We start from the raw sequence: 14,752 nt of genomic DNA on the forward strand, positions 1-14,752 counted from the left end.
TTCTATTTCAGTTTGATTGTTTTATGTTTAAAAACAATACTATATTGACAATACGTGATACAACATGTGGTTATAAAAGTGATATTTGAATCGAGAATATTAACGTCAATGAACTTTAACTAAAGAACCTGAGTAATAAAATAAAATAAAGGAGCTTTTTACTCACTCACATGGTTACCAATAGAACAAAGATAAAAAAGATCTAATAAATGAATTCCATTAGCTGAAATATATACCAACAAAACATTTCTATATTGGATCACTAACAATATAAATGAAATAAATAATTGATGAAATATTGAAAAACTCAAATCATGCATACTATTCTTTCTTGCTACAGTTTCACTATTCTCCTGTAAAATAATGTCACGTAAACAGCCGCATTTAGTATTTGACAGGAAGACATCATGAAGCTTATAGTTATTTTAAACAGCTTTCGATTAGTATTGTCACGTGATTAGCCGACAGGCACACTCGGGCCTGGTACTGTTAACTGCAGGCATGCCCAAAACTGTTGTTGCCTAGAAACGAAAGTTAAAAACGTCAGACAAACATCTGTGGCAAAGATGTAAAGCGCTTCACCACCAAAATGACCTTCCATCTCAACTGGTTAAGGCATCAAATCGGTGTGCAAGGATGCCGATGTTGGCTATGCATTACTGAGAGTCTTTATTCAACAGTCTCTTTAATTTCATTCACAGATGGAATAAACTCTCTTAGTTTTCTTGCTATCCTTGTCGCTGTTTCTTTCTTCTCATTTGTTGTTGATTCGAAGAATATGAACTCGTCTAAAGACAAAAGCTCATTATCTAGAAAGAAGGAAAAGAATACAAAAATCGTCAATTTCAAATAATTATGATAACTAGTTAAAATAAACGACACATCTAAGAACGTAACTAAATATAGTGATCATTAATACAAGTAGTTACTAATTACAACAGGACAAATGTCATTTGGGAAGACTAAACATTTCAGTCCAGTAATTAAGAAACCAAAAAAATGTCAAAATCCAGTCAGCACAATTATTGCGATTGTGTATGTGTGTGTGTGTTTAGCCTGAAAATGTTAACTACAGTGTAGGTTGAGGTTAAGAGTATAATGTTGACTAAGTAGTGAAGGAAATGGAAATGGTCATTTGGATTGGCGAGGAATTCGCTGTTACTTTCATTAATCACTAATTTCAAAAATGGTACATTGCTAAGACGTCGACCCTCATCACAGGAAACCTTCTTTGATGTTTGCATGTTATTCATAATATACACTTGGTATATGTCCCTACAACAAAGTGGCTCTAAGTGTACTCTAACGACAACAATTATGGAGAATTATGCTCGTCTTGAAAGGTATTTTTAATATTAAAGAATCAATTTAAGTGGTTGATACATTTGAGCTAACTCTCTGATCCCTTTACACACACAAACGAAAAAACATACACTCACACACACATATACAAAATAAAAATGTAGTAATTGAAGATATTATCTTACCATCCAAATCTGCTTGATCTAGAAGCCTTATAAATTCTCTGACACTATTGTTGTTGAATTGCACCATTGTCCATTCACACGCATCTATAAAACCATCTTCATTTATATCGAATCTGAGGAAGTCTTCTTCTGGTGTCATTCCTTCATGGTGATCGAACAAAGATCTGGAAATAAGTGGACACAGTAAATAAATAATTTATATACATAAATATATATATATATATATATATATATATATATATATATATATATATATATATATATATAAATATATATATATATATATATATATATATTATTATTATTATATATATATATATATATATATATATATAAAAAACAACAATATAACAATATATAGATAGATGGGGGAGAATAAAATAGGGAAATATGGTACGCTGAATGTAAATCTTAACCAGCATAAGCGTTTTACTTAGCTGTTGGCAATTTTACCAGGCCTACCAAGAATTCCTGAGGTAAAAACAACTTTGCATCCAGACGAGGTCTAATGGGTAATTTATCAAGCAATTCATAGATGTGTTTTGGATCTGAAGAGCAATTCAGTGTACTAGTACTAGTAGTAAACAAAGGGTAACAAAGATACCACCCACACATGCTGGAACTATCGGGTGATATAAGCCACATTGTTATAACATGCGGAAAGAAAACAAAGAAATAAGTTACCTTTTAGATTTGCTCTTGTAGTGCGATGCCTGACGTACATCATTAGCTCCAAGAAATCCCTTACTAGGATTACTCTTCTTATCTGTAGACTGGCTTTGCGGGCCACACCCTAGTACCACCGAAGTAAGACCTAAGAGCAGTAAAAGAGTCTGAGAGAGGAACGATTCCATCGTTATCAGGTTCTTGTTTGATGAGCAGAGCTGAGCAATAGAGTGGACGTTTGATGAGAATGATAATGGTTGGAACAGAACAGAACAGGAGCTTATATAGGATACAATTTCCTTTATTATTTCAAACAAGAAGGATTTTAACACATTACATTCGTTTTACGTCATGGCATCTCCGACGTTGCTATACCCTGTTCCTTTTTGAATATGCGTCATATGACTATATTTATCTGATACTTGGAAATGACATTATAGTAATCAGGAAAAGATAATATTCGATTACTTGTTTGAACCTTGGCCTTGACTGAGCGCTGACAGATCATTTAAACTGCCTCCCTCTTCCTGACTTCACTTTTAAATATAGAACTGTCGACCGTCTGATGAGAGATTTTACCATACCTGAAATATATTATACTCAACAGATTAATTTCAATTTATTGTAAAGGAACATTGTAGCTAAGCGCTTATAGCCCTGTCCCAATTGGTCGTCAATGGGTCCCGTTCCGGCCGATAATAACAATTACGTGCTCACATTAAGATAAATGTGAAATGCTTATTGGGTATCATCATGTTGTGTGGGCCATGGGAGGGGGGATCTTGACAGAGCATCTGTTGACTTACTAGTGAAGTCTTGCTTTCGGTTTATCGCTAAATCATGACGTTTGTCGAGAATATTTTCCATTATCCGTGAAAATGTAAAACATTTATGAGTGGTGGGGGAGGGTGGGGGACGGGGTGATTTAGCAATCTCTCAATCTCCACGTTTCGTCTTATTATTTCGATTTTTTAGTTTGACTAGAATAAGGCAGTACTTATTTTCCAAGATTTTATTTCCTCTCCAATCAGAGTTCAGCATGATCATCAGTTTGGAACAGTTAATTGTTTCCGTCTTTATTTATATTATAGTCTATATTTAAAATTCAAGTTTCACTTAGCGCTTTAATTTTCGAGCCGAACTTTCCCAACACGATTCCAAGTGTGACGTCGGGGAAACCCCGCGTTTGTCATACCATACGTGGTTATTTGTATAAAAACTCCCGTCAAACTTCTGAAGAGTAGGAGGAGAGTAGGAGGGTGTAGAAGAGGGGTTGGAAGAGGAGAGCAGGAGCGAGAGAAGGGGTGGAGGAGGGGACAGAGGGAGCAGAATTGTTAGGGTATTTCCTAAAAGTACTGTAGTTGCAGAGAACGAAAAAGATCTGGTAATTAATTTTTGTCAACTATTAGGCTACTGACACGCTCTTCGTGTTCTATCTTTACGCGTTATTGAACTTTTTTCACATATTCTTCAAGAGCGGATGTCCTTCACAGGTTTCGTGGCACCAATAGTTATAGCAATTAAGTGGTTATGTTTGCCAGACAATGTGCTTAGTTTATCATATTATGTTCAAAACAATTTCTGAACTAGCGAGGACCTGTTTCCGTTAATTGCTGATGAACTAAAAGGTCAATGTTCTAGATAACTGAAAATTCAAGTCAATCTCCATCGCTCTTGGATCACTTGTGGTGGGTCCTTTGTATTTAGATATAACTAAAGATTTTAGGAAAATATTTTACAAGGATTCTTTCGTATAGAAAATAGAAAAACATGAATATACAGTCAAATGAATTTAATGCAAACTTGTCATGTAAGGTATTTCCGTGACATTTTCATAGGAACCAGGGAATAAAATTGTGTCAATTCATTCTAGACGAATATCGTTGTTCGTCTGTTTCTCGACTGGTTATACTACAATTACTCGCTGAATGCACCTTTTTCGGGGTACCTAAATGTAGCTCTTAGGAAACAGATGCAGTATCTTGTTATTTGTGTGGGACAGCGATTCCCTACTGCCCATTAATTGAGTTTCTATCATATTTTGGCGATACTGAATAAGGATAAGTAATAAAATGTTTGAAAACCCCCTTTGTCAACTTTTCTAATATGTGTGTAAAAGTAAGTTGGCCTGACGTTTCGATCCTAGCAGGATCTTCTTCAAAGGCTAAATGACAAGTAACAGTAACAGAAGGGACAAAAACACGCACAGAATACAGACAGGTTAATGAGCATGGTGAACACAAAGAGACAGATGTAAAGGGATTAGTTGACAAGGGATGGAGAGAAGAAAGAAACCAACAGGGGAAGAGGATAGTTAGGCGATAAACAGTGGAGGGACAATGAGAGGATTAAGGGAAGAGGGTAGGGAATAAACTGGGGAAGGACAAAGACAGAAAGGTGTGGAGAAAAAAAGGTGGAAGAGAGCTATGAGAAGAGGAGAGATGGGGGGGGGGGGTGGGACAAGGGGAGAAGCAGGGGGAAGCAGAAGAAAAGTTAATCATGTCCTTCTGGAATGTTGAGCCCATGAGGTTGAATGGTGCGAATGCGTTGCATCCACAGCCTCTCTCTGCTGATTCGTACTAGGTCAGGATGGCTACCTAAGGATTCAATCCCCTGTAGGGACATGTCGTTAATGGTATGGTTGGGAAGTTTAAGGTTTTCTCCAACTGGGGTCTCAGTCTTCATGGTGTTGACTCTGGATCTGTGACCATAGAATCGCTACTTGAGGGTGGTTTTGGTTTCGCAAACATAATGGATGCCGCAAACTCTACAAGATATCAGATATATATTACATTGGTGGTTGTGCAAGTTAGTCTTGTGTGTGAGCTGCATGCTGTGGCTGGTGATGGAATTGGATTCAACAATGTTGTGGCTGCAGATGATGCATCTCGAAGTACGATCACATTTGAAAGTACCATGCTGAATGGGTGTAGGATTAGAAGTTAGAGGTGGAACAGCAGCACGCACAAGAAGGTCTCGTAAGTTACGGGGTCGTCTGTAGGCGAATATGGGGTTTTCAGGGACGGCTCGTTGGAGTCTATCTGAAGTGAGAATGTTGTGGTTGTGCTGAAGAGGAGGAGGATTTGGGTGGAAAGTAACAACCAGGGGCAGCTTGTTGTCGCAATCTCGTCCCTTTTTGTTCTTCACTGCCAAAGTAGATGATCTGGAAAGGGAGCGGAGTCTCTGAATGGCTTCACGCACCCTTCTGGCACTATGGTCCCTGGCAGGAAGGTGATTTCCCAAAGCATCTGTATGACGAGTCAAAGAGGAATTGTTAGAGTAAATGCTACGAAGACGAAGTGCTTGACTGTAGGCAGTTCCAGACTTGCAGTGACGGGGATTGCAGCTTGAAGAATTGAGATACTGGTGTGTGTCTGTAGGCTTGGTGTATAAGTCTGTAGAGAGAGAACCCTGTTCCTTGCGAACAGTCACATCGGGAAAGTGAATTTGATGGTGCTGTGGAAAGAATTGATGTGATTGATTTTTATTTTCATAATATGTGTTAGAAAAATTACGTTAAAATAAAACTGTTAGCAAACTGCTCATCCACTGGAGAGCCTGTGTAACAGAAGGGACAAAAACATGCACAGAATACAGACAGGTAAATGAGCATGGTGAACACAAAGAGATAGATGTAAGGGGATTAATAGACAAGGGATGGAGAGAAGAATGAAAGAAACCAACAGGGAAAGAGGAGAGGTAGAAGATAAACAGCAGAGGGACAAAGAGAGGATTAAGGGAAGGAGTAGGGAATAAACTACATGTTTTAGCAAAAGAGACGATGTACCATAACTCATTGCCACATGTCTCACATGTTCAGTGCTTATGGTAATGGAGTAACCATTGCCATTATTCGACAACGCTGTCAGAGTCATATAACGACTGCCAAAAGGGACATTATTTCCATATTACACTATATAGTCAGATATATCACTCATCTTTATATTCAAATAGCAGCTTTTTGTGCTATCTGGTTTTGTGACTGTGATTTCCTGACACTTTACGTGATGACATGTCACGGAATGCAGGGATGCCAGAGTTAATGCTAGAGTTAATGCTAGTATTTGAGCTAGAAATAATGGTATTTATCCCGTTACACACCAGTAGCCACTGCAGGTGATATCCAAGAGCCCGTAGGGTTATTGCTGTAATTCGTTCCTCTATTACTAACATACTTCCTATCTCCTATCTGTGACATGAATTTGCTAATCGTCAGCACGACTTTGATCGCTTCCCCACTATTTCCTTTCTTTGTTATTGGATCAGCGTTCACACGAATGTGACACTGTTCATCTCGTCTTCACGAGACTGTTTAGGACTCTATTTCCTTTATTTCCTTTATACTCTGAAGTGAAACAGATGCTTTCGATTTGTTGGTGAATTTGATTTGTTAACTTGCTAGCGCCCAGCCGGCTAAAGTTTTGAATATTTCGCCATGCTAAGTTTGGTCTGATTCACTGTAGGTAACCAGGGAGCTGCTTGAACGGATATATCAGTTTTGTTTCGGGTACACCCGACGCGTCCACCGGATATGCAAATATGTTTTGGGTACACCCGTCCACACTGATTGTTCCCTCTCCAATGATGTCAACTACGTATTTTACATATTCACAACAATTCGTTATACTTCGATTGTGCTAGCTACCCTTGGGGGATGGCTAGGGACAGGAACGGTGGGGGGGGGGGGAGCGGGTGCAGAAAATGTATACACTTTTTAGTTAAATGATGAGTGCGTGTTCAGAATTATTGTGATATGAGATGTTGTTGCTTGTAGTCACAGGAGGGAGCGATGCCCTAAAGACTTGGTTCGATTGGCCTATAATGTATCAGTGCATGTAGGCAGATAGAAGATGACATCGTGGAATGCGTATAACAAGCACGATAGTATATACCTAACGGAAAGATGCGAAACAAAATTAAAGCAGCCTACATCACTTGTACACGACCAGATGGATGAATATATTTGACCTGATTCAGATTCAATCACTGGGACAAAGAATTTAGTTTTATCGATTCCTCTTTAATTTGATAACATCCTTACCTTCATTATAACGTCCATGGTTTCGGATATGAAATACATAAACCTACACTGTAGATAGGACTACTGCTTTTAGGTAGCGTTGATCAGTACAAGACTGTTGTAGTGGCCCCGTACATGAAACAGTTGCTGTCGTCTGTACGTAAACCTATACACTGTAGATAGGCCTGTACTATACTGTATGGTAGCGTTGATCTGCACAACACTGCTGTCGTGGACCCGTACATAAAACAGATGCTGTAGTCTGTGTTTTAGTGTTCTACTGGATGTGACTAGTGCTTCTGAGTTAGATTTATCCTCGTCTACCTTGGTCTGAGCAACTAAGTAAATACATCTTCTGGGCTCCCTGTCTATAAAGCATGGAGGTGCTTTAGAATACAAACAACTAAAGTGATTCAATGAGAATTTCTCTGACAAATCCAATATGTATCTGATTACGATAGTTTACAAAGGACACATGCTTTGAATTACAGCAGAATATAATGGAGGTTAAAAAACGATATCACATTTTTAGATTAAAATGGTATATTTGGTTATATTTTATATGTCAATTGTAATACATAGAACAGGATGCCTTTGTTCTACATATGGGGCGCCGTTTGTATCATTTTATGTTGGTATATTTGATGGTATGAAAATGTAACTTGGTGGTGTAAATTGACAACCTGATGGTTTGACTTTATTTTTGATGGTATATACAAACTAACTTGATGGTTTCTTCATCGATAACTTTTCATTCCAAAATGTAGTTCATGGACTGCAAAAGTAACATGACGATAGATTTTTCTTACTTCATCGCAGGGATATAAATCCAATGGTATGCAAATTACTTAATTGGTGGTGAATACTTTGCTAATTTGGCAATATGAAAGATATTTGATAGTGTGTGTTACCAAGGTCGTTGTGGACTTGGATACAAATTGATCGTATGAAAAACTAAATTGCCTTGAAAAGAAACTTGATGGTCTTGAAAGAAGGTGCATTTTCCTAACGAAATCATATGAAATAGGTAGGCAAAACTAATATCATGATATCCCATGATAAGTCAGTCGTATGAAAATATACTGGTTGCTCGCAGTTGCATTCGGTGAGAAATATATGAATATATATATATATATATATATATATATATATATATATATATATATATATATATTCATATATATATTGGTATATTTATATATATATATATATATTGGTGCAGAATTGCTTGTTTCTATTTGTCATTCATCTTGGTATGAACTTGTGCACTCGTACGTTTACAAACATCTTCGTCGTGTCAAGTCATGCGGTGGTTGTTAAATTTATTTGATGGTAAGTTTTGTCGAACTATCGGATCGATTGATCGATTGGTGGATATGTCTGCACTGTGCATCTATTGCCTAATCCACAAGATAAGTTTACAAATTTGGCAGGTGGTTCAGTTTATTCTGAGCTAGATTTATATCAAATACCTGACCTATATATGTACTCATAAAGGATGATATTAATACAATTGACTTCCTTTTGATATTTCTATGCTCCAGTTATCTTCCATTTCAGTTATGGACCAATTGTTTTAGAGCATTTCACGCAGACTGGAGACAGTTCTTCACAGACAAAAAACACACAGATTACGCTTGAAATCATCCAAAACGTAAAACTGTAAATTAATGGAAACGTTACTGTGAATGTCAAAACAATGAGTACAACATTCATTTTCCGGTTCGTTTCCAGAAAAGTTCTCTAATTGCGCTAGACGCGTTGGCGATTCTTCCGAAAAGACAACAAATGACATGATATAAGGAAGTGGTCGCGTGTCGGAATTGCGACGTCTGACATTCCCGTGGAATTGCTTTTGCAGAGCCTATACCTGGAAATCTTTCGGAAATATCAACATACGCGTATGTAAAAACCCCATTAAGACTAGCTAATTAGAGTGAGTTTTGTCTTGAAGTTATCAGAGTTACATACTTGGCTTGTTGCACTTTGATACCTGCATGTGGCCGCCTTAGCGAAGTTTGTTAAGCTGTCTATGTTAATAGTTGAATAAATCCTGCAAGGTTCTATATCCTAAATGTACTCATTTGCAGCTCCGTTGTGGTATGGGTGTGCCTGGCGTTGCGTTCCCGTCTTCACCATACATAATCCCTTGAGATTCGAGACATGACGGAACAGTACTTAGGGCATGTTGTAGATTCAGCGAGACTTTATCCATCGATGGGTATGATCCAATACTATGCAAGAGTTGCAGTGGCGGAGCGTCCATACAGTCAGGGGGGCGGATGCCCCCCCCCCCTGACGGACTCAAATGGACTGCTGGCGCCCTTTTCAGCTTTTTACCACTTTTTAGTTATTCGCGGTTATTGACTTTTTTATTGAGCTCCCATCTACCTATTGACATTTGTCACATTATCTGCAAATTAGCAAGGCCCGGAGAGGGTCATTTCCGGTGATCTAGGGGGGTATCTTTACTCAAAAAAATCCTGTACGCTCCGCGCCAACCTATGGTGGCGCTCCGATCAGATAGTGTCGAAAGCGCCCCTACAGACCATTCTCGCCTGCCTGACCAAAACCCCTAGCTCCGCCACTGAAGAGTTGTAACAATTTTATCTACTATTTTTACACCCTCTTACTGAATTGTTATAACCTTCCAAACATTTGGGTTTGTCAGAGGAGTGTGAAAAATGCTTGTGTAGACGGAGAAGGCTAAAGTCAAAATTGTATTCAGTCGATGTTTTTGCTCATTATAATGTCAACTTATACCAATTAAAGGTCTCCTGTATAGACCCCAACTATAGCACACTATCATGGAAAAGTGTCTTGAGATTACGTAATCGACCTGCCTTGGTCGAAAAATGACCTCTTTTTACAAATTAGTCTGCAACGCCTGCCACATATTTTTTCTTGTAAGGGGGACTTCGTGTGAACGTTGTATGATTAACTACACTGTAGACATGAACATATTTCCACACAGTGTTTACACCAAGTGCCTAATGGTGTTAAGAAGCTATGCAGGCTAATCTTAGAGCCTGGGATGGATTTACGACCGTGGCAGGTCGATTACGTAATCACAAAACTTTCCTAGCTATATGCGTGCTATAATTGTAGCCAATAAGTAGATCTTTAAGCTACCATGCGATGCAGCAGCATATATGGTACCGTATTTAATTTCTCATATTTTACCTAATGGTGATGAGAGTTTAGATCTTCGACTGGGCTAAGATGAACAAATGTACCAGTTTACTCTTTGAATGAATTGTCAGTATATTCAAGGGAGTTCTGGAGTGTACTGGGAAAGACCAAATCTTGCCAAAAGCTACAATTTTTATCACAAAAGGATGCCCTCAATTGGAGGACAACTTATAGGAATAGGAAGAATACGGTCACGTCATCCACGGCAAGTCTAGGACTAATTACAGGATGTCACTGTCGTTCATTATGCTCATAAATTATAAACATATTATATTTGAATACGTATATAAGGCTATTATGGATTTCCTGGGTGATATCTTATAAACACACTTATACCATTCTCAAGATATACATATATTTCCTGTTGCTATATGAGGGACTTTTTTGCATGTTGTGAATTATGAGGGCCACGTCATCGTCTTACTTTAGGTCGTGTTGAGAAAGATTAAATTATACCGTTATGTATGCTGTTGCTGTCTTTATAAATACCTGGTCCATATTAAGTTCATTCATTCTAACTTCAATAAGCCTCTCAACTTCCAACTGTCCAGGAGAATATTCAAGAAGACTCAACATCGAATATGGGTAGATTAAGACTTGCGCTTCTTATCTTCGTGTCAATGGTGGTGATAACTTGCTTAGTACAGGCAAGACCTAGTAGAAGTAAACACCATTGCAACAGCAGACAGGGCAAATATACAGCAAATTGTATAAGAACTAACGCACGGAGGAATAAAAATCGCAGAAAGGGAAGGTAAGGGACATTTTCTTAATTTATCTATCCATCTGTCCATCCATCCATCCGTCCGTCCGTCCGTCCGTCCGTCCGTCCGTCCGTCCGTCCGTCCGTCCGTCCGTCCGTCCGTCCGTCCGTCCGTCCGTCCGTCCGTCCGTCCGTCCGTCCGTCCGTCCGTCCTTCCGTCCGTCCGTCCGTCCGTCCGTCTGTCTGTCGGTCGGTCTGTCTGTCTGTCTGTCTGTCTGCCTGTCTGTCTATCTATCTATATATCTATCTATCTGTCTATCTATCTATCTATTTTGTTTTTATATCCATCTATCCATCTATTCATCTATCAATGTGTTCGTACGGGCCTATGCACTTGTTGTGTTTCTACTGAGAAACGTAGTTCGTTATCTGCTTTCCATAACAATATGTCCCTTATTTTCAGATCTATCGTGGAAGAATCCCTTGAGTCCAGCTTTGCAGATAACATTTTAGCCAAACTACACAACAACACCAATGGAGTTTTGAATGAGAAAGACGTACATGTGGCGCCTTACACCAGCGAAGAAATTCAAGACTTTTCCAAAATGTTGGCTGAATCTGATATTGATGGTAAGCACAAGTTTACAAAACGTTCTATTCAATCTGTTCAATCTGTTCAATCTATTCAATCTGTTCAATCTATTCAATCTATTCAATCTGATATTGATGGTAAGTACAAGTTTACAAAACGTTCTATTCAATCTGTTCAATCTGTTCAATCTGTTCAATCTGTTCAATCTGTTCAATCTATTCAATCTATTCAATCTGTTCAATCTATTCAATCTATTCAATCTGATATTGATGGTAAGTACAAGTCTATTCCATACAATCTCAAAAGATGGACTGAAATTAAAGGTTAGTACAAAGGATCACTTATATAAATTACGTTTGTGTTATTCAATCATAGGGCTGAATATATCCGTAATAGGAGTACTTAAAATGAAGAAATGAATATGGTCTGTTTTTGTCATTGATTCCTCTTATCAGAGTAAATATCTGTCTCAACAAGAGATATCGATCCCATATATACCCCTCCCATTCTCCCTCACCCTCACCCCCACCCCACCCTCACCCTCACCCTCACTCTCACTCTCACTCTCACCCTCACCCTCACCCTCACCCTCTCCCTCACCCTCACTCTCACCCTCACCCTCACCCTCACTCTCACCCTCCACACCCGGCCCACACCCTCACCCTCACCCTCACCCTCTCCCTCTCCCTCACCCTCACCCTCACCCTCACCCTCACCCTCACCCTCACCCTCTCCCTCCACATCCGGCCCACACTAACATTCACACATCATCACCCTTTCACTGAACCCCTACCAATACCCATTTACACGTTTCCTGGTGGTCCTCAAACCCTCCGCCATCGTCACATTCAACCCAATCCTTGCTCCTAAATCCATCCATAATCTGAAAAGGTTAATTTACTCCTGTATGAAATATGATCTTATTAATGTTATTGTTTCTTCACCCCTCTTCTTTTCATACAGGTGACAATTGGGGATATTTGAAAGGAACTTAAATCCGGAAATGACGTCAACAGCTTGCAGTGTGACATGAGAAATACATTGACCTCTAATACAGCAGAGCATCAAGCTGGTTAAGAAACGCACACACAGAGGTATGGGAGCCATTAATACCAGATCAGTACTAATAACCATGAACCGATTGAAGTCGCTATGTGTTCATTTAAATCGACCTGTGCCAGTTTAAATTGACATATACCGATTTATTTCAAATTGGGCATTTTCTAAGTTGCTTATATCGATTTAAATGGACATCAATCGATTTAAATCGGTATATGTCCATTTTAATCGGTATATGTCAAACTAAACCGGTAGATGTCTATTGAAATTGACATGTAAATTGTTATGTATTGATACTCTCAAACGGCCCGCCATAGCATAGTTTTCAAGGAACTTTGCAGACGCTCTCTGGATGGATGTGCCTTATCCCCAACAGCCTTGTGGACCAAAACGAATACAGAGCTGCATTCTGCCGACTGCCGACTGCCTCCCACCTCCTACATTGGCGTTGATCAAATACATACATAGGGAGTGAGCAAGCCTTAAAGAACAGCAGAAAGTTATCAACGTTGGATGCCATACATAGTAAGTGGGCAAACTCTAAAGAACAGCAGACAGTTATCAATGTTGGATTCCATACATAGGGAGTGAGCAAACTTTAAAGAACAGCAGACAGTTATCAACGTTGGATTCCATACATAGGGAGTAAGCAAACTCTAAAGAACAGCAGACAGTTATCAATGTTGGATGCCATACATAGGGAGTGGGCAAACTCTAAAGAACAGCAGACAGTTATCAATGTTGGATACCATACATAGGGAGTGGGCAAACTCTAAAGAACAGCAGACAGTTATCAATGTTGGATACCATACATAGGGAGTGGGCAAACTCTAAAGAACAGCAGACAGTTATCAACGTTGGATGCCATCCATAGGGAGTGAGCAAACTCTAAAAACAGCAGACAGTTATCAACGTTGGATGCCATACATATATAGGAAGTGAGCAAACTTTAAAGAACAGCAGACAGTTATCAATGTTGGATGCCATACATAGGGAGTGAGCAAACTCTAAAGAACAGCAGACAGTTATCAACGTTGGATGCCTGTATAGAAGGCTTGAAAGTTACTAAACAAAATCCATAGATTCCACGATAGTATAAACTTGTATACCTCTGACTAATTTTTTTTTGGCTTTCGAATGTGAAGGCTAATAAAAACCTACTTTCCTGATATTTATCGAGATAAATACCTTGATCGTAAAACAGCTCACAAAGTGGATTGTTTTTGCAATAGGCTTCATTACTTCTATCGGGTTTTTTCCATTTATAATATCCTATGAAATCACGCAAGTGGTGCAATAAGTTATTAAGATGCTGCAACAGGTAATTACAATACATTAAGCTCAGCCCTGGTTGCATTACGTAAATTCTGCTAAGCTCCGCCCACCTGATACACGAAGGTAAAGTAATTTCTTTGTTTTGAGAGGCAAGAGCCTTCATCAATTTGATTTAAGGTTGTTGTGACTATAAATACCATATATGCAGCTGATTCATTTTACGGAAGAAAGGTGTATATATGGTGCGAGAGGGGACGGGAGGGGTAGGGAGGGACGGGAGAGGAAGGGAGGGGACGGGAGGGTCAGGAGGGACGGGAGGGGACTGGAGTGTGAAGGGAACTTTGGTATCGGCGATACGAGTCGCTGCGCTGTCCTTGGTTACTTTACACAATTTGTTGATTACTTGTTATGTAACGTTTTAGTGTAGTGAAACAAAACAGTAGTTTATGTTCTATTTGTTTCCTCAAATATTATTTTAATTATTCGTTAAATTAAATTGTAGATACTTATAAGTTGTTAGAGATTTGGTACAAGAATAAAATAGACACAAGGAAACAGATAGCAAAAAAAGAAACCAAAGAAAGATAGAACAAAAGCCTACTTTTTAAGGAACTAATTTAAGAAAATAAAAATTTACTGAAAACTGGTTTGTTTTTGTTTCAGTTGAGAGGAATGTTTCGATCCTAGCAGTATCTTTGTTAAAAGGAACTTGGCCAGCGAAAACTGAGTCTCAGAAACATTACATATAGTTCAGTGTC

The 14,752-nt window shown here is 38.8% G+C and overlaps 2 protein-coding genes across 2 annotated transcripts; one reads left to right on the forward strand and one right to left on the reverse strand.

The window, feature by feature from the left end:
- Nucleotides 1-2,422, reverse strand: LOC139984780 (uncharacterized). Its single transcript, XM_071998820.1, has 3 exons — nt 2,172-2,422; nt 1,488-1,651; nt 1-809 (listed from the first exon to the last, which is right to left on the reverse strand). The coding sequence occupies exons 1-3, from the start codon at nt 2,339-2,341 to the stop codon at nt 670-672; spliced, it is 474 nt and encodes a 157-aa protein (XP_071854921.1). The 5' UTR covers nt 2,342-2,422; the 3' UTR covers nt 1-669.
- Nucleotides 2,423-10,779: 8,357 nt separating this feature from the next.
- On the forward strand, nt 10,780-14,267 carry LOC139985248 (uncharacterized). The gene is made up of 3 exons (XM_071999524.1): nt 10,780-11,119; nt 11,532-11,698; nt 12,624-14,267. Exons 1-3 carry the CDS (start codon nt 10,947-10,949, stop codon nt 12,653-12,655), a joined length of 372 nt encoding a protein of 123 aa, XP_071855625.1. The 5' UTR covers nt 10,780-10,946; the 3' UTR covers nt 12,656-14,267.
- Nucleotides 14,268-14,752: the final 485 nt, after the last annotated feature.

The sequence above is a fragment of the Apostichopus japonicus genome, chromosome 17 (assembly GCF_037975245.1).
Source record: "Apostichopus japonicus isolate 1M-3 chromosome 17, ASM3797524v1, whole genome shotgun sequence".
Lineage (NCBI taxonomy): Eukaryota > Metazoa > Echinodermata > Holothuroidea > Aspidochirotida > Stichopodidae > Apostichopus > Apostichopus japonicus.